Here is a 27,436-nt window from a genome sequence, read left to right on the forward strand (position 1 = left end):
ATGCATGTGACCACCCCCCGGGCTTACACAAACAACTTATCTGGAAAACCCCCAGCCGTTTGAGGTTGCGAAAAAGGCGGGAACCAACCAGAAACTGCCGAATGTTCAACTTTAAATGTTAACCAATAATAAGCTTGTAACTACTGTTTCTCTGTGACTTGTTTGTACCTCGCTATAAAAGAAACCCTAAAACAGCAGCCGGGGCCTCTCTCTTTACCTGCCATTGTATAAAGCGGAGAGGTCCGGGTTCGAACTCGTAATAAAGCGACCCCGGCTATTTGGCTTTGACTCTGGACTCTGGTGGTCACTTACTGGGGTCTCGCGACTTTGGACACAACAGTTGTAGTGAGCTGAAATTACACCACTGCACCCAACCTGAGTGAAAAGGGAGATTCTATCTCAAAAAATAAAATAAAATAAAAAGGAATTAAAATCTTGCTATAAACATGGATTTTTTTTTTCCTATGTTTTACAAAGATCATTCTGGCAGCAGATGGAGAATGAGTTAGAAGATGATGATGCAAAAAAACAGGGGGAGAGCAGCCATGGTGGTTCACACCTGTAATCCCAAACTCCTGAGTTTGAGACCAGCTTGGGTAACAGTGTGAGACCTCATCTCTACCAAAACAAAAAAGGAAAGAGAAAAGAGAAAGAGAAGGAAGGAAGGAAGGAAGGAAGGAAGGAAGGAAGGAAGGAAGGAAGGAAGGAAGGATTAGAAAACTGCTGCATTAATCCAGATGATGGGGTTTGTTTAACCTAAAGGGATAAGTTTATCCTAAAGCTGCCTTCTTACATATTTTAAATTCAGTTTCTTCATATATAGTGAACCATAACCTAACTGGATATGTAAAAAGACTCTAACCTACTCTTGTAACAAGTAGCCTAGCCCAGGAGCAGTTGCTCGTGCTTGTAATCCAAGCATTTTGGGAGGCTGAAACAAGAGGATCACTTGAAGCCAGAAGTTAGAGACCAGTCTGGGCAACGTAGGGATACCTCATCTCCAGTACACACACACACACACACACACACACACACACTCAAAAATTAGGCATGGTGGCTCATGCTGGTAGTTGTAGCTACTTGGGAGTCTGAGGTGGGAGGATCCCTTGAGCCCAGGAGGTCAAGGCTGCAGTAGGCTTTGACCATGCCACTACATTCCGGCCTGGGTGACAGAATGAGATCTTGTCTGCAAAAAAAAAAAAGGGAGGGGGGAATAGAAAGAAAAGGAGCTGGTAAAGGAACCTGAGTTATGGTAGTCAAGATAGAAGTGGTAGAAAAACAGTGCTCTGAGAGCCAGTGGATTAGCCTTTGGGGAATAAAGAAAGCTGGAACTAGTGTCAAGTGTAGCAGGTTGGAGGGAAGACTGACATCAGACAATTCTGAGGTTCTGATAACTTTAGGAGGAACTCAGGCCTAGCTTAAAAAGGGAATGGTCAGGGTGGGCACTGTGGCTCACACCTGTAATCCTAGCACTTTGGGAGGCTGAGGCAGTGGGTCACTTGAGGTGAGGGGTTCGAGATCAGCCTTGCCAACACGGTGAAACCCCATCTCTACTAAAAATGCAAAAATTAGCCAGGCGTGGTAGAAGGCGCCTATAATCCCAGCTACTCAGGAGGCAGAGGCAGGAGAATTGCTTGAACTCGGGAGGTGGAGGTTGCAGTGAGCCGAGATCGCACCATTGCACCCCAGCCTGTGCGAAAGAGTGAAACTCCGTCTCAAAAATAAATTAATTAATTAATTTAAAAAGGCAATGCTCACAGAAATGTTTTACAGTTGGAAAGTTTTAGATTTAACTTTAATCAAACTTCAAAGATATAATTGTCATTGTTACAGTTTTACACTGTAACTGTTATTCTAGTATTTCTCTACAACTTATTATTTAATTTTACTGTGAACTTTTTTTAGTTTTACGTTGTATGTACAAGGGCATATTGATGTGTATTGAGTATACTTTGATAACTTGTCAAGGACATCAGTAGAAATCTGACTTTGAAGTTGAGTGATTCCAAAACACCTTCTTTTTTTTTTTTTGAGGTGGAGTTTCACTCTTGTTGCCCAGGCTAGAGTGCAATGGAGCAATCTCAGCTCATTGCAGCCTCCGCCTCCTGGGTTTAAGCGTTTCTCCTGCCTCAGCCTCTCAAATGGCTGGGATTACAGGCTCCCACCACCATGCCCGGCTAATTTTTGTATTTTTAGTAGAGACGGGGTTTCGTCATGTTGGCCAGGCTGGTCTCAAACTCCTGACGTCAGTTGATTCACCCGCCTCAGCCTCCCAAAGTGCTGGGATTACAGGCGTGAACCACCGTGCCCGGCTCAAAACACCTTTTAAAATCTCTTTAGATTTCATTTCAGAACCTGTTTCTCAATAGTGTCTATGGGTAAAATTTTAACTGTTTTATGATTTGACTTATTAGCTGTTACTTTTCAGAATTACATCAAGAATGTGTTCTAGATATTTAAAATTTATTTAGTAGTTAAAGCACTTAAGTAGTTTCTCCCCTGCAGTCTATACCTACATACTATCTCTTACATGTTCATTTTGATGCCTCAGCTTTGGTATGTGATTCATCTCTTAGTAGATAAATGCTAGATTCTTTCGTCTCAATTACAGTCATTGGTCTGATAATCCTGTGAGTCAGTCTACACAAAACAAGGAGCTCATATCAAACTCCTGGCAGGTTTAGTTAAAATTAAAATGCATGCTTAACTGTAGAGATTGTCAAGTGTGGAAACAATATTTGTCCAGCTGGACAGCTTTCTTTTGTAGTTGCTAAATGAAAGTTGAGATTCTGTCTGCTCCTTGAAAGCTTCTGTGTCATGAAGGTAATTTGGACTGTTTGTGGTTTGACAGGGATTATTAAAATCAGATGAAGTGAAGGGAAGCAAGTGTGAGAAAGCAAAATTGACACTGACACTCTCTATTATTTGCAGCTTGGATCATGATGACTATGTTGATATGATAGATTCACTGTTGAGATAAGTAAAACAGCAAATAAAATAAAAAGTAAGTATGGTGATGTATTTTTAGATTTAACTTGAAGAAATCCAAAATTTACTTTCATTGATTGTTTTTTAAATAGATTTTCAGGTTATTTCATATGAATTTGTCTTAACCACCGACAAATTATACTTCTATTGAACTATGGAATTAAAATGTATACTACAAAGGCTGTATGACAGAAGATTAAATATTAAAGAAGTAGATCACACGATTAAATCATAGAATTTTAAAACTAGAGAGTCCTTAAAATCATTTTATCTAACATCCTTTTTTTGTAGGTGGAAACTGAAAGACGTTTTAAGGTATCACATTTAAATTTTAATTGATAGCTTCCTACCTTTTCACAATTTTTAAAAATGGCTTAAATAGTTTAAAAGCCATTTAAAATTATTTAAGCCACATTCATAGGTAACTTTTTTCTGTTTAATAATACTCAAGTTACGTTATTATAGTTATATATAGCCTTTAAATAGTATTATCTACATTGGTGAAATAAATGCCTTTCATAAATATGATTTTCTACTGAGAACATTATTAGTGTAGAGGAAGTTATGACTAGAAGGCTGTTTCAAGCTATCAATCAAGAAGGGCTGTAGTAGAAAAGTAGAATTATTTAATTGGAAGAGAAATTGTCATGCGCGTCCGTGTGAAGAGACCACCAAACAGGCTTTGTGTGAGCAATAAAGCTTTTTGATCACCTGGGTGCAGGCAGGCTGAGTCCAAAAAGAGAGTCAGTGAAGGGAGATAAGGGTGGAGCCGTTTTATAGGATTTGGGTAGATAAAGGAAAATTACAGTCAAAGGGGATTTGTTCTCTGGCGGGCAGGAGTGGGGGTCGCAAAGTGCTCAGTGGGGAGATTTTGAGCCAGGATGAGCCAGGAAAAGGACTTTCACAAGGTAATGTCATCTCTTAAGGCAAGGACTGACCATTTTAACTTCTTTTGTGGTGGAATGTCATCAGTTAAGGCAAGGACCGGCCATTTTCACTTCTTTTGTGGTAGAATGTCATCAGTTAAGGCGGGGCAGGGGATTTTCACTTCTTTTGTGATTCTTCAGTTACTTCAGGCCATCTGGGTGTATATGTGCAAGTCACAGGGGATGCGATGGCTTAGCTTGGGCTCAGAGGCCTGACAGAAATTAGGTTAAATATGAAGAACTTTATGTATGTAAAACAAGATGAGTTTTAATATGCATTGTGGAAAATTCTGTGTTTATTTAAGCAGGGTAGTTAAATGATCAGATCAAATTTATAAAATGAGAAGCCTAGAGTCCATGTGCAAGACAGACACCAACTGGGTGTCCTACCATTCAATTTGAATTCAATTCTGACACTACCAGGACCCTGTAAGTTAAGAGCTCAGACTCATAAGACTGTCCTCACTTCACCTGCCAGCTGCAGGTGGGTTTCCCAGATGACCCACACTTCTGCCACAAGACTACAAATTTGGGGGTTGCCACAGTTCAATAATTCATTAGAATGATGCACAGAACTCAGGGAAGCAGTATACATACAGTTTTATTAGAAAGCATGCAAGGTAGGAACAGCCAAATAGGAGAGATGCATAAGACAAAGTAAGGAAGAGGATTATGGCACAGAACTTCCTCTCTGGGTGTGCCATCCTCCCAAGACATGGATGTGCTCACCAATTTGGAAACTTCCTGAACCTCCTTGTTTAAGAATTTTTATTGAAATCCATTGTGTAGACACGATTGATTAAATCACTGGTCATAGGTGAATGGTCTCAATCCCAAGTCCCTTTCCTGTCTCTAGAGGTTAGAGGGAGTGGAACTGAAAGTTAACAATGCAGTAATCAAATGGTTGGTTTTTTTTAGACCAGCTCCCATCCTGAAGCTCTCTAGGGGCCCTCCTGAGTAACCTCATAAACATAAAATCACCTGTGAATAACAAGAGACATTTCAATCACTCAGGAAATTCCAAAAGTTTTTGGAGCTCTGTGCCAGGAAGGGGGAAAGGAGTTAAAACCAAATGTGTGTGTGTGTGTGTGTGTGTGTGTGTGTGTGTGTGTGCACGCACACAAGTATATGTAATTATACCACAAGATGTGAGTCTTAGAAGTCAGATGGGAGGTTTTTCAGCAAGAAATAATGTCCGAATCTGTGACACTGGTAGCAGACGGAGGTAAATGTCATCTTTGAGAGCATTTGGTGACCATTTAAGATCTTAGGGAGAAAAGTATCTGAGAACTTGGTGATCATTTAAAACAGGGGCCAGCAAACATTTTCTATTATGACTGAAATAACCAAAAGGCCAGATAGTAAATATTTTAGGATTTGTGGACACATATGGCCTCTGTAGCATATTCTTTTTTGTTTTTTATTTTTACAACTTATTAGATATGTAAAAACTATCTTTTCAGGCTATAGAAAACAACCATGTCATAGTTTGCTGATACCTGATTTAAGATGTTAGGGCAAGAAACAGGGAGATTAGGTAAATGGTTGTCCTGTTAGGCAGGAAGAGAAGCCAGTTTAAGGAAAGACTCTGAATTAAATTTTGGACATACTGAGTTTTCATTGGCCCTCTGAAGGTTTGCTGAAAATAATTACTGGCATGAGGCAGATGAGTGGGAGAAAAGACATATGAATTTATTTTTGTGTAAATATACAGGAGCCTTCAGAATGAAGATCCAATCCCTACCCCTCCCAATAAGAGCTTATATACTATCTTGAAGTTACAGAAAGAACGAGGGCTCAGGGAATGGCCAAGAATGGGTTATGATGATAAATTAAGTTATAGGAGGGAGAGAAGAGGCTTGACTAGCCAAGGTGGTCTTGTTATGTTGATGAAACCTCACAGGAAGCAGCCCTCAGAGAAAAAATGGTAAATGTTTCTTTTCAGACTTTTAGAAGTGTCAGGCTCTCAGTTAATCTTGCCTAGATCCAGACAAGAGAAGGCCTGGCTGCATTAATGCAGTTTCTTTATGGATTCATGTTTTCCTCACAAAAGACAGCTTTGCAGGGCATTTCTGTTTCCCGGCCTTCTGACAGCCACCTCACAATATGAAATACATTTTGTGGTAAAATATTTTGATCCCCATCATGAGTTTAAAGAACCTCTGAATCAGTGATGTGGAATTGTCTAGTAAGTACTTGGAAATATGTATTGGAGTTTTGGAGGAAGGACTAGAATTAGAAGTAGAGACTTTGAATTTTCATCATAGAGATGATGGTATCAAGCTGAAATGACCAAAAGGATCAGAATCCAGTTTTAAAGAGTTTATTCAAGTGAAAAACTGGGAGTAGCCATTCCAAGAAACAGAGACTCCAGGGAAATGGGGTCAGTTAAAGTCTTGCTTAGACAGGTAGAAAACAAAATTAATTCAGTAAGATTGTTCCATTTTCTATACAAGGCTGGTTTATGAGTTACAACAATTTAATTAGTTACAGTTTGTTTTCATTTCCAAACAGCTTGTTTTCGTTTTGTTTCCTATTTAAAAGAGAGTATTTAACATTCCATCTTAGACACTGTGATAGTCATAAAGTCTTTGCATAGAAAACGTAAGAGGGAAGTTAATCTATAGTAAAGATAAACAGTTAAGAGAGAAGGGATCTTCCCTGGCACCCTATAATCCTTCACAACATTGTCCAAAACAATATAAATTGTTTTATAGAAAACATAAAAGTACTCTTGAAAAATTACATAAAATGCAGTTGATTTGCTTGAAGAAAGCTCAGTAAAGGTATTTAAAAGAATATAGGTGTAGGGAAGAAAAAGTAATATCCTTTCTTCCCATCTTAGGTTCATGGCTGAGGATCCTGTAAGTGGAAGACAGATTAACAAGAGAAAAGCATACAAATGTATTTGATATAAATTTTACATGACATGGGAGTATTCAGAAATGAAGACCTAAGGAAACAGAACAACTTATGTATTTTTATGGACAGTCATGCAGAAGTATGATAGATGACAAAAGGCTGTGATCTAATAATAAATTGGTGGAATTTAGCAAGATCTGTTTGTTCTCATCCTTCTCTGTATGTCTTTGTCTTCAGAGATAAGGATATTGCTTTCTTCCGGGTATAGGGAATTCACCTGTGGAATGAAGGTCTTATGACCTATTTCAGTGGGAGGCGGAGAATTCTTTTACAATCTGCTTCAGAGAAGAAGCGCACGCAGGAAGAAAGTCAGAGAGACTTTCCTGTTTCTGCTGTTTTCTCAAGTGCCAAAGTACTCCAAACTTTGGATAACATGTCTTAAACCTCATTACAGGTCTAGAGAGAAGCCTGTGTGGTGAATATTGGTGTTTAATGCCAGATATGGGAAAGAAGCTTATCAAGATATTTATTAATTTAACACAAAAAACTACTGTGGTTAATTTAAGGGGAAAAAATGTGAGCGTTGGGCAGTGAAGCATGGAGAGGATTTATTGTGTGTATCTCACATAACCAAAAGAAAACTTTGTGAGTAATCAGGGAAGAGCAAAAACTGCACTTCTAGTGGCCTCAGCCAAAAAAATTCATACACATGCTTTTGGGAGGCTGGAATTAGCTTGATTGGTTTACCACCAGTGATGTCTTATCCCTGCCTCCATTCCAAATTTCAAAACTCATTTAGTATACATCTAAATGTTAAAGGGCGGTGCGGGGGAGGTGGTGGTCCTTGCTCCCAGAGCTCCCAAGATGATGGCAAGCCTTATGTTCTCTGACCTCAGGTTCTTGGCTTTATGGATTCCAAGGAATGGAATCTGGGGCCATGTGGTGAGTGTTATAGCTCTATTAGAAGCCATGGGTCACGGAAGAGAACCGTAGAACCCAGTGACTAGTGTAAAGCTCAATTAGGATGAACCCAGACACTTATCTGGGCAGGAACAGTGGCAAGCCTTTAGCCTGATCGGGAGCATCAGTGGGCTCCTCCTGGGCACTTAGCTGTGCAGGAACAATGGCAAGCCTTTAGCCTGATCAGAAGTGGCAATGGGCACCTCCCTGGATCAGGACCACAGCAGACACCCTGCTGGATCCAGAGGGATGGAAGTCAGCAGTGGTTCTGCGATGGCAGCAAATAGCAATGGTGGACGGTGGACAAAAGCTCAGCTTGAGCCATAACAAACAGGGACCAGAAGAGTGTGCAGCTACAAGATTTAATAGAGTGAAAACAGAGCTCCCATACAAAGAGAGGGGACCCAAAGAGGGTAACCGTTGCCGGCCCGAATGCCTGGGTTTATATCCCGATCATTGTCCCTCCTGCTGTGCTCTCAGGCAACAGATGATTGGCTATTTCTTTACCTCCTGTTTTTGCCTAATTAGCATTTCAGTGAGCTCTCTTTACTACCTGATTGGTTAGGTGTGAGCTAAGTTGCAAGCCCATGTTTAAAGGTGGATGCAGCCACCTTCCCAGCTAGGCTTAGGGATTCTTAGTCGGCCTAGGAAATCCAGCTAGTCCTGTCTCTCATAATGGTCTAACCCTAAATCCATTATGACTAGGGTTAGGTCCTATCACACAGAAATGGACCCTCATTGTATGTCTGTATGTTGTATATTTGATTTTTAAAAAAGAAGAAGAAATGAGCCTTGCATGGTGGCTCATGCCCGTAAGCCCAGTACCTTAAAGTCTGAGTCATGTGGATTGCTTGAGCCCAAGAGTTTAAAAGCAGCCTGGGCAACATGGCAAAACCCAGTCTCTACGAAAATTAGCCAGGTGTGGTAGCACGTGCCTGTAGTCCCAGTTACAAGGGGGCTGAGGTGGGAGGATCACTTGGCCCAGGAGGTCAAGGCTGCAGTGAACTGTGATCGTCCCACTGCACTTAGGCCTGGACAACAGAGCCAGAACCTATCTCAAAATTAATTAATTAATTAATTAAAAAAGACATGTGATCTGGCCAGCTACCCAAAATGATGTTTCCTACCAGGAGCCTGGTAAAGAAATAAATGGTGTGAGAGACAAGATGGAAAACTAGGAAGATTGGCAAGAGAGGAGACAATTTCAAGGAAGGAGTAGCTATCAGCACTGAATAGTGCAAAGAGATTAAGTGTGATAGGAACTGAAAAATATTTTGTCAATTTTAGTGTAAGGTTCAAGGCAGAAATTATTACTCTGGGTTGAGGAGTAAATGAGAGGTGAGAACACAGGAAATGTAGACTGCTATTTTGAGAAGCTGGGATATGAAAGGAAGGGTTACTGGGGTAGGTTTGCTGGTTTCTAAAAAGTAAGAGGCTTGGACATGTTTATAGTCTGCTGAAAGGGATATTGATGACACAAGACTGGTGATAATTCATGGAACAAAGCTCTGGATGGCATAAAAGTATATTGTAATGGGTAGATTTTTTAAATCAAATTAAAGTTAAGCTAAATAATAATGTCACCAATATTTTAGGAAAATAGTACTACGTTAATATGACTAGCTAATTAATATTATTAACATTTTAGGATAAATTTTTAAACTCTTGGAACATAATTTAAGAACCTTAAATCCTTTAGAAGAAAGCATTTTGATACAAAGTGCATGCTAAATTCAAATCATTGTTACTAAATTATTAAAAGAGAGTTTTCTTTAAAATGTAACTGACATCTGGCCGGGCATGTGGCTCACGCCTATAATCCCAGATCAACCTGGCCAACATGGCAAAACCCATCTCTATGAAACATACAAAAAAAAAAACCCCTAAGACTAGTCAGGCGTGGTGGCACACACCTGTAATCCCAGCTACTCGGGAGGCTGAGGCAGGAGAATCTCTTGAACCCTGGGGTCGAGGTTGCAGTGAGCCGAGATTGCGCCACTGCACTCCAGCCTGGGCAACAGAGCTAGACTCTGTCTCAAAATAAATAAATAAATAAATAAAAGTAATTGATATCTCATAAACTATATTTATTATTCCCAGTTGATACATAATACAAAACTGCCTTTTTAAAAGTGCTCCATAACTTAAATTTTCTACTAACGCAGATCTTCAAATTAATAAACTTTTACTATACTTGAAAATTCATTAGTTAATATCATTAATCTCATGATCTGTGACATTATCTAGGTCTAATCTCAAAAGATACAGTAATTTTATAACTTTGAAATCATGTGAAATGTGTGAGTACCAGTTATAAAAGAATGCTAAAATTAAAATTTATATTATCTTGGTTTCACCTTCCATTAAAGCAAGAGATGGCTAGGATTGCATATTGAAAATTATAAAGAGTTATTAAAAGGAAAATATGTTATAGAAAGAGAACTGCATTGAAAAATAAAGAAAGCAATGTCAGAATTGGTGAGTAAATCATATGACAATTAATTCTGTTTGCTTGTCAAGCTACAATAGTGTATTCTGACTGATCCTGTCAATTTCTACTTCATACACACACATATATAAATAATTAATAGGAGTTACAGTGAAGTATCTTATATTTTAAATGGAGGAATTTTAATAGTCATAGCATATTAATATGAGTACTTACCAGATATATATTGACAATCTAGTTTACATAATTATAGTAATCAGAACTTCCACAGTTATTAGCAGAAAGCATAGCAGTCTATATAAGAAAACCTAATGTATAGATAAGAGTTGAGAACATAAATTGAATGGAATAACAAGTTCTTTGTTTCCTAATATGACTTCAATATATAAGGGGTTTAAATGACTATCAACAAATTGAGATCCACTGGAGTGTTTATGTCGTCACTGGGGGAAGGCTAAAACATTAAAATCTCAACTCCCAGTAATTAATGAGAAGAAAGAAATTTCAGGCAACCTTAAAATATTACAAGTAAGCTCTGGCCTTTAAAAAAGTTGATAGTGTTGATTTTAATTTTTAGCTTCCACAGATGAGTGAGCACATTTGATGTTTGTCTTTCTGTGCCTGGCTTTTTTCATTTAACAAAATGACCTCCAGTTTCATCCATGTTGTTGCAAATGACAGGATCTCATTCTTTTTTATGGCTGAAGAGTACTCCATTGTGTATATGTACCACATTCTCTTTATCCAGTCCTCTGTTGATGTCCGTTTTGTCTTTTCAAAAGCCAACTTTTGTTTCATTGATCTTTTCTATTGTTTTCTTTGTTTCAGTTTCATTTATTTCCACTCTGATGTTTACTATTTCTTTTTTTCTACTAATTTGAGTCTAGTTTGCTCTTGCTATTCTAGTTCTTGATGCATCATTTGGTTATTTGAAGTTTTTATTCTTTTTTGATGTAAGCACTTAAAGCTATGAATTTCTCTCTTAGTACTGCTTTCATTATATTCCATATTCTTTGTTTTTGTTTTTTTTTTTTTTGAGATGGATGGAGTCTCACTCTGTGACCCAGGCTGGCTGGAGTGCAGTGGCTTCATCTCGGCTCACTGCAACCTCTGCCTCCTGGGTTCAAGCAATTCTCCTGCCTCAGCCTCCCAAGTAGCTGGAATTACACGCACCCGCCACTACAGCCGGCTAATTTTTGTATTTTTTTTAGTAGAGATGGGGTTTCACCATGTTAGCCAGGCTGGTCTTGAGCTCCTGACCTCAGGGGATCTGCCTGCCTCAGCCTCTCAAAGTGCTGGGATTATAAGCGTGAGCTACTGCGCCGGCTCCCATAGGTTTTGGTATGTTGTGTTTCCATTATCATTTGTTTCAAGAAATTTTTAAATTTGCTTCATAATTCCATTGACCCACTGGTCATTCAGGAGCATATTATTTAATATCTGTGTGTGTACAATTTCAAAATTCCTGTTATTATTAATTACTAGTTTTATTCCATTGTGGCCAGAGAAGATGCTTGATATTATTTCATTTTTTTGAATCTTTTAAGCCTTGTTTTGTGACCTACCATATGGTCTTTCCTTAAGAATGATCTATGTGCTGAGGAGCAAAATACACCGGAAAAATGTATTCTTCAGCCACTGAGTGAAGGAATTCTATAAATATCTATTAGGACCATTTGTTCTATAGTGCAGATTAAGTTCAATGTTTCTTTGCTGATTTTATCTTTGGAAGATCTGTCCTATGCTGAAAGTAGGGTGTTGAAGTCTCCAGCTATTATTGTATTGAGGTCTATCTCTCTCTTTAGCTCTAATAATATTTGCTTATTATAATAATATCTGGATGGTCCAGTGTTGGGTGCATATATGTTTATAATTGGTGTATCATCTTGGTGAATTGACCCTTTATCATAATATAATGACCTTCTTTGTCTCTTCTTACAGTTTTTGTCTTGAAATCTATTTTGTCTGATACAAGTATAGCTATTGCCACTTTTGTTTGTTTGTTTCCTTTGGCATGGAATATCTTTCTCCATCCCTCGGTTTTCAGTCTTTGTGTATCTTTATAGATGGAAGTGTATTTCTTGTAGGCAGGACACCATTGGGTCTTGGTTTTTTATCCATTTAGCCACTCTATGTCTTTTGATTGGAGAGTTTAGTCCATTTACTTTCAGTGTTGTTATTGATAGGTAAGGACTTACTCCTGCTGTTTTATTTGTTTTCTGGTTGTTTTGTGGTTATCTCTTCATTCTTTCCTTCCTTCCTGTCTTGCTTTTAGTTAAGGTGATTTTCTATGGGGATCTGATTTAATTTCTTGCATTTTATTTTTTGTGTATCCACTCTACATTTTTTACATTTGAGGTTACTGTGAGGTTTGCAAATACTATCTTATAACCCATTAGTTTAGACTAATGACAACTAAACACTGATTGCATAAACAATAAAGCAAAAAGAAAACTAGTAAAAACTCTATTAGTTCACCAGCTTTTTAACCTTTTGTTGTTTCTCCTTATGTCTTATTGTACTGTCTACATCTTGAAAAGTTGTTTTAATTATTATTCAATTCATTCATCATTAGTCTTTCTATTTAAGATATGAGTAGTTTACATACCACAATTACATTGTTATAATATTGTGTTTTCTTTGTTCTTACAATTACCAGTAAGTTTTATATCTTCAGATGATTTCTTCTTGCTCATAAACATCTTTTTCTTTTAGCTTGAAGAACTCCCTTTATCATTTTTTGTAGGACAGGTCTTCAGTTAATGAACTCTGTCAGCTTTGGTCTGGGAAATCTTCATTTTTTCCACATGCTTGAATGATATTTTTGCAGGATATACTATTACAGGGTAAAAGTTTTGTTTTGTTTTTTTTTTCCTTCAGCACATTAGGTATATTCTGACACTCTCTCCTGGCCTGTAAGGTTTCCACTGAAAAGTCTGCTGCTAGACATATTGGAGCTCCATTGTATGTTATTTGTTTATTTTCTGTTGCTGCTTTTAGGATTCTTTTTTTTTTTTTTTTTTTTTTCTTGAAATGGAGTCTCACCCTGTCGTGCAGGCTAGAGTGCACTGGCACAATCTTGGCTCACTGCAGTCTCCACCTCCTGGGTTCAAGTGATTCTCCTGCATCAGCCTCCTGAATAGCTGGGATTACAGGCTCACACCACTACACCTGGCCAATTTTTTGTATCTTTAGTAGAGACAGGGTTTCACCATGTTGGCCAGGCTGGTCTCGAACCCCTGACCTGGCAATCCACCTGCATTGGCCTCCCAAAATGCTGGGATTACAGGCATGAGCCACCATACTCAACCGGATTCCTTTTTTTTTTTTTTTAATCTATGACTTTTGGGAGTTTGATTATTAAATGCCTTGAGGTAGTCTTCTTTGGGTTAAATCTGCTTGGTGTTCTATAACCTTCTTGAACTTGAATGTTGATATACCTCTCTACATTTGAGGTGCCATTTTTTTTTATTATTTCTTTCAATAAACTTTCTGCCCCTTTCTTTCTCTCTTTCAGGCCAATAACTCTTAGATTTGCCCTTTTCAGGCTATTTTCTAGATTTTCTGGCCTACTTCATTATTTTTTATTCTTTTTTCTTTTGTCTCCTCTGATTGTGTATTTTCAAATAGCCTATCTTTGAGCTCACTAATTCTTTCTTCTGCTTGGTCAATACTGCTATTAAGAGACTCCGATGCACTCTTCAGTATGTCAATTACATTTTTCAATTCCAGAATTTCTGCTTGATTCTTTTGATTTCAATCTCTTTGTTAAATTTATCTGATAAAATTCTGAATTCCTTCTCTGTGTTATCTTGAATTTCTTTGAATTTCCTCAACACAGCTATTTTAAATTATCTGAAATATCACATATATACATATAGGTGTTTCGCTAGGATTGGTCTCTGGTGCCTTATTTAGTTAATTGGGTGAGGTCATGTTTTCCTGGATGGTCTTGATGCTTGTGGGTTTTTTTGTTTGTTTGTTTGTTTTGTGCCTACGCATAGAAGAATTAGGTATTTATTGTAGTCTTCACAGCCTGGGCTTGTTTGTGCCTGTCTTTCTTGGGAATGCTTTCCAGGTATTTGAAGGGACTTGGGCCCCATGCCCAATTAGACTATGGTTCTTGCAATCTTACAGAGGTATCACCTCGGTAATCTTTGATATGATCCAGAAGAATTCACTAGATTATCAAACAGAGACTCATGTTCTCCTCCCTTACTTTCTCCTAAACAATCTGAGTCTCTCTCTCTCTCTCTCTCTGTGCTGAGCCACCTGGAGCTGGGGGTGGGGTAATATAAGCACCCCTGTGGCCACCCCTGCTAGAACTTCCTTGGGTCAGACCTGAAGCCAGCACAGCACTGGGTCTTGCCTGATGGCTGCTGTAACCACTGACTGGTTACCACCTATGTTCACTCAAGGCCCTAGGAATCTCTATACAGCAGGTAGGGAAGCCAGCCAGGTTTGTAGCCTCCCTTCAGGGCAGTTAGTTCCCCCATGCCATAGGTGGGTTCATAGATACTATCTTGGAGCCAGAGATTGGAGTCAAAACCCTTAGAAATCTATCTGGTGTTCTGTTCTACTGTGGTTAAGCTGGCCCTCAAACCACAAGACAAAGTCCTTCCCACTGTTCCTTCCCCTTTTCACAGGCAGAAGAGCCTAACTCTGTGGACGCCATCACCACAGGCCCAAATGGAGTATTGCCAGACTACAACCAATGTTCCCATAGGTCCCTAGGGCTCTTCAGTCAGTCAGCTTGTCGTGAATGTTGCCAGGCATGAGACTCACCCTTCAGGATAGTGGACTCCCATCTGGCCCAGGGCAGGGCCAGAAATGCCATCCAAGAGCCTAGGCCTGGACTTGGGGACCTCAAGAGCCCACTTAGTGCTCTACCCCACTGTGGCTGAGCTGGTACCTAAAGTGCAAGACTAAGTCCCTTTTACTTTTGCCCTGTTTTTCTCAAGCAGAAGGAGTCTTTGACCATAGTCATCACAGCTGGGAATATGCTAGGTTTCACCTAAAGTAAATGTATCTAAGAATCTCACCCGAGGTCCACAGTATACAACCTGGATAGCGTTGTTAGTTATCCAGGGACCAAGAGCTCTCTAGTCAGCAGGCAACGAATCCTGTCAGGACTGGGTCCTTCTCATCAAGGCAGCTGGTTTCTTTCTGGTCCAGGATTTGTCTAGAAATGTCATCTAGGAACTAGGGCCTGGAATAGGGACCTCACAAGTCTGCCTGGTACCCTGTACTATTGTTGCTGAGCTGATATCCAAGATGCAAGAGAAAGTCCTCTTTACTCTTCACTCTCCTCTCCTCAAGCAGAAGGAACGAGTATCTTTTGCAGCTGTGAACTGTGTTCCCTGGGATTGGGGGAGGGGTGGCACAAGTACTCTCTAGCAGCCCCAGCTGGTGTCTCCCTAGGTCATGTACTGCCCTCGTCCACTGGTTCTAAGCCCAGCACAGCACAAGGGCTTGCCTAGGAATAGCCATCCTTGTATCCTAGACTCCCTTTCAAGTTTACCTATGACCCCAGAGCACTGCAGCCTGTGGTGGTGAAGATTGCAGAGAAACTCAAGTTCTGATCTCTGGGATGGGAGATTCCCTTCTGGCCATGGCTGTTTCAAATGTTTGCTCCATGGGTGGGTGCCAGCTGGGCCCAGCACAGCTTTGCTCTCCACTGTGACAAGGCAGTACTGAGTTCAATGCCAACCCCCCACCCCACCCCAGTCACTGTGTTCTCCCTCTCCTAAGTGCGTAGATTATCTTTCCACACTATGTGGTTGCTGCCAAGGGATGAGGGAGGGTGACATCAGCAATGTGTTTTCTATCCTCTCGGTTCCTCTTTCAGTGATAGGAAGTTAAAACCAGGTAACTTTACCTGATTTCTGGCTCTTAATGACACTGCTTTTTTGTGTGTACTTAGTTGTTAAAATTCGGTGTTCCTGCACGGAGAACCCTTGGTGACATCTTCTATTCAGCCTTCTTACTCTGCCTTCCTGACACTCTGTACATCAAGTTTCAGATGTTCAAAAGTCCCATAATTTTTTGCATATTTGCCTTAGTATGAGACATTAAAAGGTAGAAAATTCTGAAGATAGAGGACTAAGCACATGTATTTACTTTTCTTCCCTCCTGAAATCCTATTGAAATGTCAGTAAAGACATGTAGTAAAGCAAACTTGAAAGAAATATGAGGTGCCATTGGGATATTTCTGGAAGATAGAAAGTAAAGAGGCTCAGACCAATAAAGAAACTGGAGGCATGGAAACAACCCTCTACAACATGCAAAAGAGGAAGTTGCTATGGTAGTAAGAGCCATTCCCTGGAGTAATGCCACCTTCAAAGACAAAAATAACAGAATGAAGTAGGCTACAGGGTAGTCATCAAGGAGGGAAGGCGCTGAAGAAATGTTTATGAGCAGCTAAACAGGTTAGCCCCTTCCTCTCATTATGCAATAGCATTTGCTTCTTTGAAATGTTTTCTCAACAAGTTGAAAATCTAGGTGGTTAGCACATATAGCTATGAGTGTTGACCACAATATGAGAAGCAGAACAGATTCTAGGTTACTTCCGGGTCTCTACCAAGGCCTGAGAGAGAACAGAGAAGCAGAACTAATCTACAGTGAGAAAAATAAATTATTCCATTACAGGAAAGAGGTCCCTATCCAGACCCCAAGAGAGGGTTCTTGGATCTTGCAGAAGAAAGAATTCAGGGTGAGTCCATAGAATAAAGTGAAAGCAAGTTTATTAAGAAAGTAGAGGAATAAAAGAATGGCTATTCCATAGACAGAGCAGCCCCGTGGGCTGCTAGTTGCCCATTTTTATGGTTATTTCTTGATGATATGCTAAACAAGGGGTGGATTATTCATGCCTTCTCTTTCCAGACCATATAGGGTAACTTCCTGATGTTGCCATGGCATTTGTAAACTGTCATGGTGCTGATGGGAGTGTAGCAGTGAGGATGACCGGAGGTAACTCTCGTGGCCATCTTGGTTTTGATAGGTTTTGACTGGCTTCTTTACTGTAAACTGTTTTATCCCTTAGCCCTTAATCCTAAACTTAATCCTACTGAAAGCTATTTTAACCATTAGCCCTTAATCCTAAGGGTTGCAGAGGGAGGAAGATCCATCTTCCGTAACTTCTTCAGGCTGAGTAGGGGTGATGATATTCCTGCCTAACTATTAGGGTCTCTTGTGTTCAGGGTAGAGAGGAGCTCAGTCAGAAAGCATCAGTAGGAATCAGTAAGGAATCTCAAGACTTTTTAATTTTATTTTCTCAAGCATCAGTGAGGAATCTCCAGACTTTTTTATTTTATTTTAATGTATTTTTATTTTTATTTATTTACTTATTTATTGAGACAGAGTCTCACTCTGTCATCCAGGCTATAGTACAGTGGCATGATCTCAGCTCACTGCAACCTCTGCCTCCTGGGCTCAAGCAATTCTCCTGCCTTAGTCTCCCGAGTAGCTGGGATTACAGGCATGTGCCAACACACTCAGCTAATTTTTATATTTTTAGTAGAGACAGGGTTTCGCCATGTTGGCAGGCTGGTCTCAAACTCCCAACTGCAGGAGATCCTCCCATCTCGGCCTCCCAGAATGCTGGGATTACCGGCATGAGCCACTGCACCTGACCTCAAGACTTTTTTAAAGCCAACCCAAGTCATGGGCTTGTACCCTCAAATACCTATGAGTTGAGTAAATTTCTCTCCTTTTAAGGTCCCAAGATAACTTGGAACAAGATAACTTAGAACACCTGGATCTGTTAGAAAGTGACATTCTTTACTTACCACTGTACAGAAATACTCTACACAGGGACTGTGTAGGCAGGGTATGAGGCCAGTTCTCCAAAAGGCTTTTATTGACTTTAAAAGCCAAGTTTGATTCCTTAAAGTAAAGCACACCATTCCAGTGAAAGCCTTGGTAAAATAACCAGAAACTGGTTATTGTGTCCTGTTACAAATGAAAACAGATTCTTTTTTTTTTTTTGACAGGGAATCTTGCTCTGTCACCCAGGCTGGAGTGCAATGGCATGATCTTGGCTCACTGCAACCTCTGCCTCCCCGGTTCAAGCGATTCTCCTGCCTCAACCTCCTGAGTAGCTGGGATTACAGGTGCCCACCACCATGCCTGGCTAATTTTTGTATTTTTTAGTAGAGACGGGGTTTCACCATGTTGACCAGGCTGGTCTCAAACTCCTGACCTCAGGTGGTCCCTCTGCCTCGGCCTCCCAAAGTGCTGGGATTACGGGCATGAGCCACTGCGCCCGGCTGAAAACAGATTCTTATTGCACTTATGCAAATAACTATATTGCCATAAATTAAGAACATTCACAAATAGTTTCCAAATTCTGGAGAAATCACATGGAGAGAAACAAATATGCCCCAAATTTTGTTCACAGGAGTATACTTTACTCAATTGTTTAAAGCTGTAAATAGCTAAAAATAAAAGTTTTCTTGACTCTGAAAAACAAAACAAGGATCAGCAACATTTTAAGCAAAACGTTAAAAAGATCATTGTAGACTTCTATTAGTTTAGTCAATGCAGTTAACTCCTGTTTGTTAGTCATGAACATTTCAGCTGTCCATGAGAGTCCTGAAAGTTTTTTCCTCTATTCTGATGTCACAGTCTCCAAAGTTATCAGAAAATCTGCATTCAAGAACATCTGCTAGAGTTCTATAGTTGATTATAAATCACCTTCTAAAGAGGACCAAAGCAAGACAACAATTATCTGTGGATGACAAAATGTCTTAGGAGAGCCACAGTTGAAAACATAATTTACAAAGAAATTTGGCTACCTCTGTAGCATACAATAATTTTATGTAATGATTATAATTATTTAAAAACATACACTAAGTCATTTTAGAATTATGTTTCCCATAATTTTGGAACATATACCAATAACATATTTATACAAATATAGCCCAAAGAAAACAAAACACCATTTTACATTTGATAATCCTTCCTGTATGACTATACTAAATAAGCTAAATGTCACTGTTTGCATTAGTGCTTTGTTGGTGTCAAACCAAATTCTTAATAAAATCTTACAGACAAATGTATTCAATCTTAATCAGTTTGACCATAAGGTAAGATTCTCATAAACCTTTTATAACCCTTTACAATTTTTGTTAAAGAGCAGAATAAAAGCAGGTTTTTGCTGTAAGGAAAACCTGTTGTGCTTTTATTCCAATATATGGAAATGCTGAATAATACCCCTTTAACTTTAGCCAATATGTTCACACACAGAATTTTTTTTACAAGATTAATTTTTCACAAACCGTTCACAACTTGTTTAAGCCTTCAGCCTTATTTTATCTAACTTAAAACAATCCTTTAGCCAAAAAGTAAATAAATCCACATTCCCATGACTTCTTATAATCTTTTACCAAAAGTATATTCTACTTTCCTTGCAGGCCTTGTGTGTAGACTGTTTTTCAGTAGTCTCAATTACATGTTAAGTGTTAATTCTTAGCAACTTTTACTTTTGGTAAAAACCTTGGTAAGTATGGGATTTTAATTATGTACTAGGTGTGGAGCCTGGGACCCGGACAGAAGTGCAGATAAGGTCTGACTCTTTCCAGAGTCTAACTCCACATGTACCAGGCCTTACCTAGCTGTAAAACAGGCAAGTTGTACAGTTAAGAGTCATAGTGGCATTTTATGAAGCCTTTAGGAGGCCTAATCACCTTTAAATTGTACATTTCTTGCATAAATTCCCTTTCATAAATTATTTCACAACTTACACAATCTTCGACATACTTGCACTTTCCCACTTGTCCTAAACATCTCTCTTTTTAAACAACCAGTTATTTTACTTTAGGACAACAATTTACATACAAGAGCATTTCTTACATAAAATTTCTTTTATTTATAACCTTCTTTGCCTAGCTAGGGGTCATGGTTAATTTCACATATCTCCAGGCCTTATCTAGACTCTAATGCTCCAAAACAAATTGAATAATTTTTAAAAGTTAAGCAGTTTATGACCTTAAAGTATTTAGCAAACTTAATATCTGACCACATAATTTAAACCCAATGTTTACATTTTGAAGATATTTTATTTACCTATAATGTTTAAAACTGTCTTTATTTCCCAAATATTACTTAAGTCACGTGAACTATATGAAAGGCATTGAACATTACTTTTCTGACAAAGTATTTGATTTCAGGTCTTATTGTTAAACCAGTTAATCAAAGCTCTTTCACATATAAACATCACACACACAACACATATAAGTACACAGAGAGAAGATAGAGGACTCATTCCCTAAGGCGGGAATTGAACCCTGAACCCAGGCCACCATTGTGATGGCAGAGACCAAGAGAAAGTACTGCCACGTGGTTACAAGGTCAAGCTCCCAAGGACATACAAGAGGGAAACCTTATCCAGTTTTTTTTAGGGACCTGCAACAAAGTTTGTAACTGACAGTTTGCTGGGCCATCTTGAAAAGCAGGCTTACAGGTGTCCTAAGCCCATGTTCTATCCTAAGGTACTTCTGCTCATGACACAACAATACAGAAAGACACACAAAGTACACCAGATTTGCTACAGCTTAAGACTAGCTTCACAATTCCTTTTTCCCATAATCAAAACTTTGTAGGAGATAAACACTAATTTTTACCATTCATTCAACTGGTTTGCAGAGAGAGAAAAAGAAAAGAATTACCTCAGGCAGGGTGGGGAAGGCAAAGAGTTCAGGGAGACCAGAGAAAGACCTACCCGTTGTTCAGAAGTTCAGGTGGCCACTTGTTGGTCACAAAGGGATCTTTTCCAGCAGTTCCATCAGCTCTCAAGGTTTTCCCATTTTGGGGAGGAAAAAGCTCCCCATGTCATATGATCCTGTACATGCCTAATCCTGTCACCCATAGCCATCAGCAAAGAGTACAAGGCAGATTAATCCAAAGAGAATAGCAGTTCACATCCCGCAGTGCCAAACGTATTCTTAGCCAAAAGGGATTTTACTGAGAGAGGCCTCTAACCCCTAAATCTTATAAGGAACCCTAACCCTCCTCAGTTGGGCCTCTAACCCAAGGTTGGCCAAGCATGCTTGCCTTTTATTAAGGGGGGACTCTAACCCAGTGTCTTAGGAGAGACCCTGACTCCCCTAAGTTGAGCCTCTAACCCAATCCCATTATTTACCTGGGTACCCTACCACTTACCCAAAGTTGGCTGATCAGTGTTGCAGTCCATTTCCTTTGGATTGGGGGGTTTCTTCAGTATCATCCCTTTGGGGTTTGCCAGAAAGATGTTACCAGGCGCCACCACTTGCCCAAAGTTAGCCTCTGGGTTGGGGGTTTCCTTATTATCTAGTCCATTCCATGGTCGCCAGAAAGATGTTAGAGAAAAGGAGTCCTGATCCAGACCCCAAGGGAGAGTTCTTGGATCTTGTACAAGGAAGAATTCAGGGTATTCATAGAGTAAAGTGAAAGCAAGTTTATTAAGAAAGTAGCGGAATAAAAGAATGGCTACTCCATAGACAGAGCAGCCCCATGGGCTGCTGGTTGCCCATTTTTATGGTTATTTCTAGATGATATGCAAAACAAAGGGTGGATTATTCATGCCTGCCCTTTCTAGGCCATATAAGGTAACTTCCTGATGTTGCCATGGCATTTGTAAACTGTCATGGCACTAGTGGGAGTGTAGCAGTGAGGACAACCAGAGGTCACTCTCGTGGCCATCTTGGTTTTGATGGGTTTTGACTGGCTTCTTTACTGCAAGCTGTTTTATCAGCAAGATCTTTATGATCTGTATTTCGTGCTGACCTCCTCTCTCATCCTGTGACTTAGAATGCCTTAACCATCTGGGAATGCAGTCCAGTAGGTCTCAGCCTTATTTTACCCAGCTCCTACTCAAGATGGAGTTGCTCTGGTTTGCACACCTCTGACAGTTTCACTGTAGTGTAATGAACTCTTGGTTGGCCACTTGTGCAAATCATCAGATATGTGCTTGCTTCTGTTCACAAATCCTAAGGAGATACCCACTGATAGATACACAGCATCCACTCATGTAGTGTCTGAATCAACCTTCCTGCTCTGGCGGGAGAGACCTTTTGGATAAAACAACCTCTTAACAGTAGAGAAAATCCTTGCTAGCTACCAATATGTATCAACCTAGTCCTTTGTCAATAAATAAGAATGGATCACCAGGGATCATTTAGACATCTGAGGCAAATCAATATCATGAAAGTGGAGAATCAAGTTTAACCAAATGAATGGTGGTGGCAGAAAGGCTAGCTGTCTGCCAAAGATTAATGATCTCCATTCATGGCATAGAGCTTTCCTGGAATCAAATGCCCAGCCAGTGGCAGCATTTCCCAGACACCTTTGCCACCAGGTAGAGTCATGTGACTAGCTCTCACTAGAGAGCTCTTAACCACATTTAAGCAGATGTGGTAAGAGTCATTTCTTGGCCAAAGTAATCAAGAAGCTAGTTTGTCTTTCCCACTTACTTCTTTCCCCATAGCTTCTGCACTTACTTCTTCTACTCAAATATCACCTCCTTGGAGACCTTCCCTGATATTCCTAAATAAAATAGCTCATACTCTGCCCTTGCTGTATCACTCTTAATTTAGCCCATTGCCATGCTTTACTTGTTCTTATAGCACTTCTCACCATGTGATTTTTGATTAAATATATCTGTTTATGTGTTATAAAAAATCTGTCTTCCCCACTAGAATAAAAACTCCATGAGGGCAGGGAATTTAAATTATTGCAGCTATATCCCAGCCTCTACAGCAGTGCTGTAACCTATCAAACATTCAGTACATAGAGAGAATGAATGATTAAAGCTTTGATGGTGAGGAAATGCATGTGCCTCAAGAAGGAGTATCATATTCAGTTTTTAGTTAGGTATCAATACTGAGGTTGTCAAGGGGTGCTAGAGGAAATCAAGGACAGTTTTGCATCCTTCACATATAAATAGACCCAGTGGGGTGAGGCTTTAAAAAGTCTAAGGCTACAACTTCCAGGTGAGTATATTGACAAGAGTTGAGAGAAGGTATTGAATTTTTGCTACACCCACCCTTGTTCACAGTGGTCTGTGGGCTCTGTCACTTCCATTACAGTTCTTGGCTATAATGAGAAGCTGCAGGATGCTTAAGTGCTCTCTGAGGGATGCTGTTTTGTTCAGCTTTCAAACCATAGAAAAGTGTGAAAATTAGGTCACACCTCATGAAATTTAAATAACAAAACATTCTACCTAGCTTTATAACACCCTAGTTCTCCAACTGCTATATTTAATTATGCCTATAAATGGGAATTATTATTTTTGGTTTAGTATCACAACTTGAGGTGAATTTCTGCCCACCCCTATCCTTGGCCATTGTAGGGGAACTGACATGTTTTATTATTTATTCTTGCTCCTCAGAATGGATTGGGATGATGAATATTCTCATAATTCTTTTGACCTACATTGTTTGTTAAACTCATTTCCTGGAGACTTGGAGTTTGAGCAGATCTTCAGTGATATTGATGAAAAGATTGAACAAAATGCTGCAAGGTAAATATTGTTAATTATTTAAAACAAGTTGTTTTCACATTTTACTTATATGAAATTTACCTGGTCTATTTGTGTCCTACTCTTAGATAACTTTAGGTTTTAATTGTCATTAACTTTCCCCCAAAATATTGATTAGACCCCCTCTCACTTAAAGTTTACATGGTTGTCTTTATCTGAGTAGCATTTTTAAGACTAGAAAATATAAGCACTATCTTGAAATAGGCAATTAAAGTTTATTAAATTGGCACTAATGTTTTCTTAGAGCTTGTCAATATTGATGTTCTGAATTTTCATTAATATGGTTAGAGTGTAAGGCCATGATTGCTTGAGTTACTAAAAACAGAACATTGATTTTTTTTTTGCATAATATTTAAGATTCTTTCTCACTTAAGTAGGAGGCTAGAGACTTTATAGAGAGTTGTTATACTAGGTTAGTCATCACCTATCCCAAAAAGTCGTGTTACCAAATACTGAGGGAAACAGTGACAGCTAAATGGTTTCTCATTAATACGTGTTCTTTGGTAGAAAGGACTCTGTCTTCATATGTAGTTGTGGACCCTATAATCAGGTGGTTACTTATTTGCATCATTTTGATCAAAGGTTCTACTTTACCTCATGTGGGTTACAAATGTGCAAACCACAGTAAAAATTTATATTGTGTAATGATACATAGCATTTCCTTTTTTAGAATTTAAGATATAGTTACATTGAATTTCCAAAGAAACTGGAGGAAGTAAATGAAATGTTCCTATGATATTTTTCCTTCTGCTTTACATGAGAATAGTTAGTTCTTTATTATAACAATGGGCATAAGTAAATTCAAAAGATGGCATATTTTGGAGAATTATACTTAAAACATCTCCCATCCCAGAAATCCTCTCCATGAAGGTAGTAGAGAAAGGAAAAAGAAACACTTTTATTATTGAATAAGCATTAAAAAACAGAATATGATGTGCATTTCAGGCAGTTCACTAAGAGCTTGCAAAAATGGAAGGGAATCTCTCCCCTTTAAATAGCGAAGCAGATACAGTCCATTACATTTTACATGTTATCGAGATAAACAATCACTAGTCCTCAGGAAGGAAGACTGGATAGCACATTTTGTCACACATAGTTCATCCTAACTTTTTACTATGGTAAATTAGTGTTAGCTAATTGGCTTTATCCTGAGGAGAAACAAACTTTTTTGTGTCTTTATAACCGGAGATCGTTTTGCAAATTGGAACAGGCAACCACTGAAGTTAGGCTCTTACTCTCTCACAGGAACTGGGAGATTGGGGAGCTATCTCCCTTGATGCTTGCATTTCAAAAAGATAGCTCCCAGGTTCTTGAGAAGGGCATTCCTGGGTCACAAATCTGACAAAAGGACTGCTGACAAAAGTCTTCCAAGGAATAGATACATGTCTTCCTAGTCTTCCAAGGAATAGATACATGTCTTCCTAGTCTTCCAAGGAATAGATACATGGCAAAAGATGAAAAAGTACTTATGATTACAGGCTTTTTTTTTTTTTTTTTTTTTTTTTGTCACCCAGGCTGGAGTGCAATGATGCAATTTCGGCTCACTGAAACCTCTGCCTCCCTGGCTCAAGCGTTTCTTGTGCCTCAGCCTCTTGAGTAGCTGGGATTATAGGCACCCGCTGCCACACACAGCTAATTTTTGTATTCTTTGTAGAGATGGGGTTTCACGATGTTGACCAGGCTGGTCTTGAACTCCTGACCTCAGGTGATCCACCCGTCACAGCCTCCCAAAGTGCTGGGATTACAGGCGCGAGCCACCATGCTTGGCCTATGATTACCAGCTTTCTAAGGTAAATGCTCTAAGGAAAAAGGAGAGGAGGGAAATCTTTTCCCTTATTCTCAACAGGGAAAATTAAACTTTTATTTTTAATTTGTATTTGCCCTTTATACTATACCTATACATATACACATTATATATGTATTTTAGAGATAGACAACCAAACTGAGAATGTATAGTTGATATTTCATATAAATGTAAAATAAACTTTAGGGTAATTATGTATTTATATAACTTTCATGTTATATATTTATGTATTTTATGACACAGTTTCTAACTCAAAGGAACTTACAAATGAAAATAGTATTTACTTAAATAGATTAACAAGACATTACCTAAATTTCAGAGATGTTTATATTTTAAAATTGAACTATTTTTTAAAAGGTAAACCTTTTCCTTCACAATGGAACTTAGGCTCCATCAAAATAAAACAAGTCACTGAACTCTGATGCTTTTGTTCTGGATTGCTTATTTTTATTTATGAACCATTTATACTTAATTTTTTGCCTTACCTAGTCAAAAAGAAATCATATTTAAAAGTAAAACAGTGATTAAAACATTGTATTTTGCATTAAAAAATAGTTATTAGGTCAAAACTCAGATGTTAGTATTAAAAGAAAATACAGTATGGAACATAGGACATAATTTTTAAATTAAAAATATTTTATTGCCCATATATTAAAACGAACCTAGAGCAGAACCACCTCAAGTGACCATTGATCTTCACAACGGACAAAATAGGGAAGTAGCTGTATGTGCTGTATGCTACATTTAGAATCAAGTCTATTTTTCATCAAATTCAATTATGTTTTCATTATACTCCAGAGAATAAACATAATAGTATAGAGTATATATATTTTTAAAAATAAAATACTGAATAATAACTGTGGTTCAGAAGAGTATAAATCATTTATGCACTCATTTATTGCCTTCTAACAGAATAGCTTTTAGAAAATTGTATGTCATGACGAATCAGTTATGCCACACTTACACTGCAGTAGTTGAATTACCCTTGGCATTTTTGTATTCTAACAGTTCTATTTATCTCCCAGTAGTGTACATTGAATAAGTAATGAACATCTGTATGGTATAGGTTTTCCAGCATAGTTTTAAAAGAAAAAAACAACGTTAGTAATTCATTTTAAAATATGATAGTTTTTTCCTTTTACTTGAATTTTTAAAGTAGCAGTGACCCTGACATCTATTTATGAATTCCTTCTGTCTCCTTAACATCATCAGGTTTTATGAGCCACAGGGTCTATTGCTTCCCCAAAGCAATGATTCACCAGAATGGACCAGTGTGCCCAAAGGTCACTGAACCTTCACCTGCCCTTCAGGAGAGGCTGTCATTCTCAGACCACTTCACTTTTACATTCTCCTTTCCATTCAAGTCAGACCTGGGTGACTAATAGGTCCGACAGCAGAAATTAGTGATAATGAATCATTTATTCAAACACATATCAAAATAGGTAACAAGAGGTAAATAACATGCCAAAGAGAAACATTTTGAAGGTTGTACCTCCGTATCATTAGTTCCCTAACTGAAAACTGCATACTTTAGCACTAATGAACTGAGTGGTACTTATTAGTTTTACAAGATATTGAGGTACAGAAGTTCTTCTGGGCTCACAATATGACACAGCATCGGCCAGACGCGGTGGGCTTATACCTGTAATCCCAGCACTTTGGGAGGCTGAGGCTGGCAGATCACAAAGTCAGGAGTTGGGAGACCAGCCTGGCCAATATGGTGAAACCTTGTCTCTACTAAAAATACAAAAATTAGCCAGGCATGGTGGTGTGCTCCTGTAATCCCAGCTACTCAGGAGGCTGAGGCAGGAGAATTCCTTGAACCCAGGAGGGGGAGGTTGCGTTAGGCCAAGATTGGGCCCCGACCCCCCAGCCTGGGAAACAGGACGAAATTCCACCCCAAAAAAAAAAAAAAAAAAAAGATTGAAAGA

General features: G+C 38.9%; 1 protein-coding gene across 2 annotated transcripts in view; it reads left to right on the forward strand.

The window, feature by feature from the left end:
- KIAA0825 (KIAA0825 ortholog) overlaps positions 1–27,436 on the forward strand; it is a 244,310-nt gene that overhangs the window by 49,924 nt on the left and 166,950 nt on the right. The window contains exons 7-8 of one of the 2 annotated variants that reach the window (XM_017880119.1): positions 2,932–3,004; positions 23,552–23,683. In XM_017880119.1, coding sequence (XP_017735608.1) covers positions 23,553–23,683 — 131 coding nt within the window. In that variant the 5' untranslated portion in view covers positions 2,932–3,004; position 23,552. The remainder of the gene's footprint in view (positions 1–2,931; positions 3,005–23,551; positions 23,684–27,436) is intronic. The other variant, XM_017880120.1, reaches the window with a different exon arrangement.

The sequence above is a fragment of the Rhinopithecus bieti genome, unplaced genomic scaffold (assembly GCF_001698545.2).
Source record: "Rhinopithecus bieti isolate Rb0 unplaced genomic scaffold, ASM169854v2 scaffold_12189, whole genome shotgun sequence".
Lineage (NCBI taxonomy): Eukaryota > Metazoa > Chordata > Mammalia > Primates > Cercopithecidae > Rhinopithecus > Rhinopithecus bieti.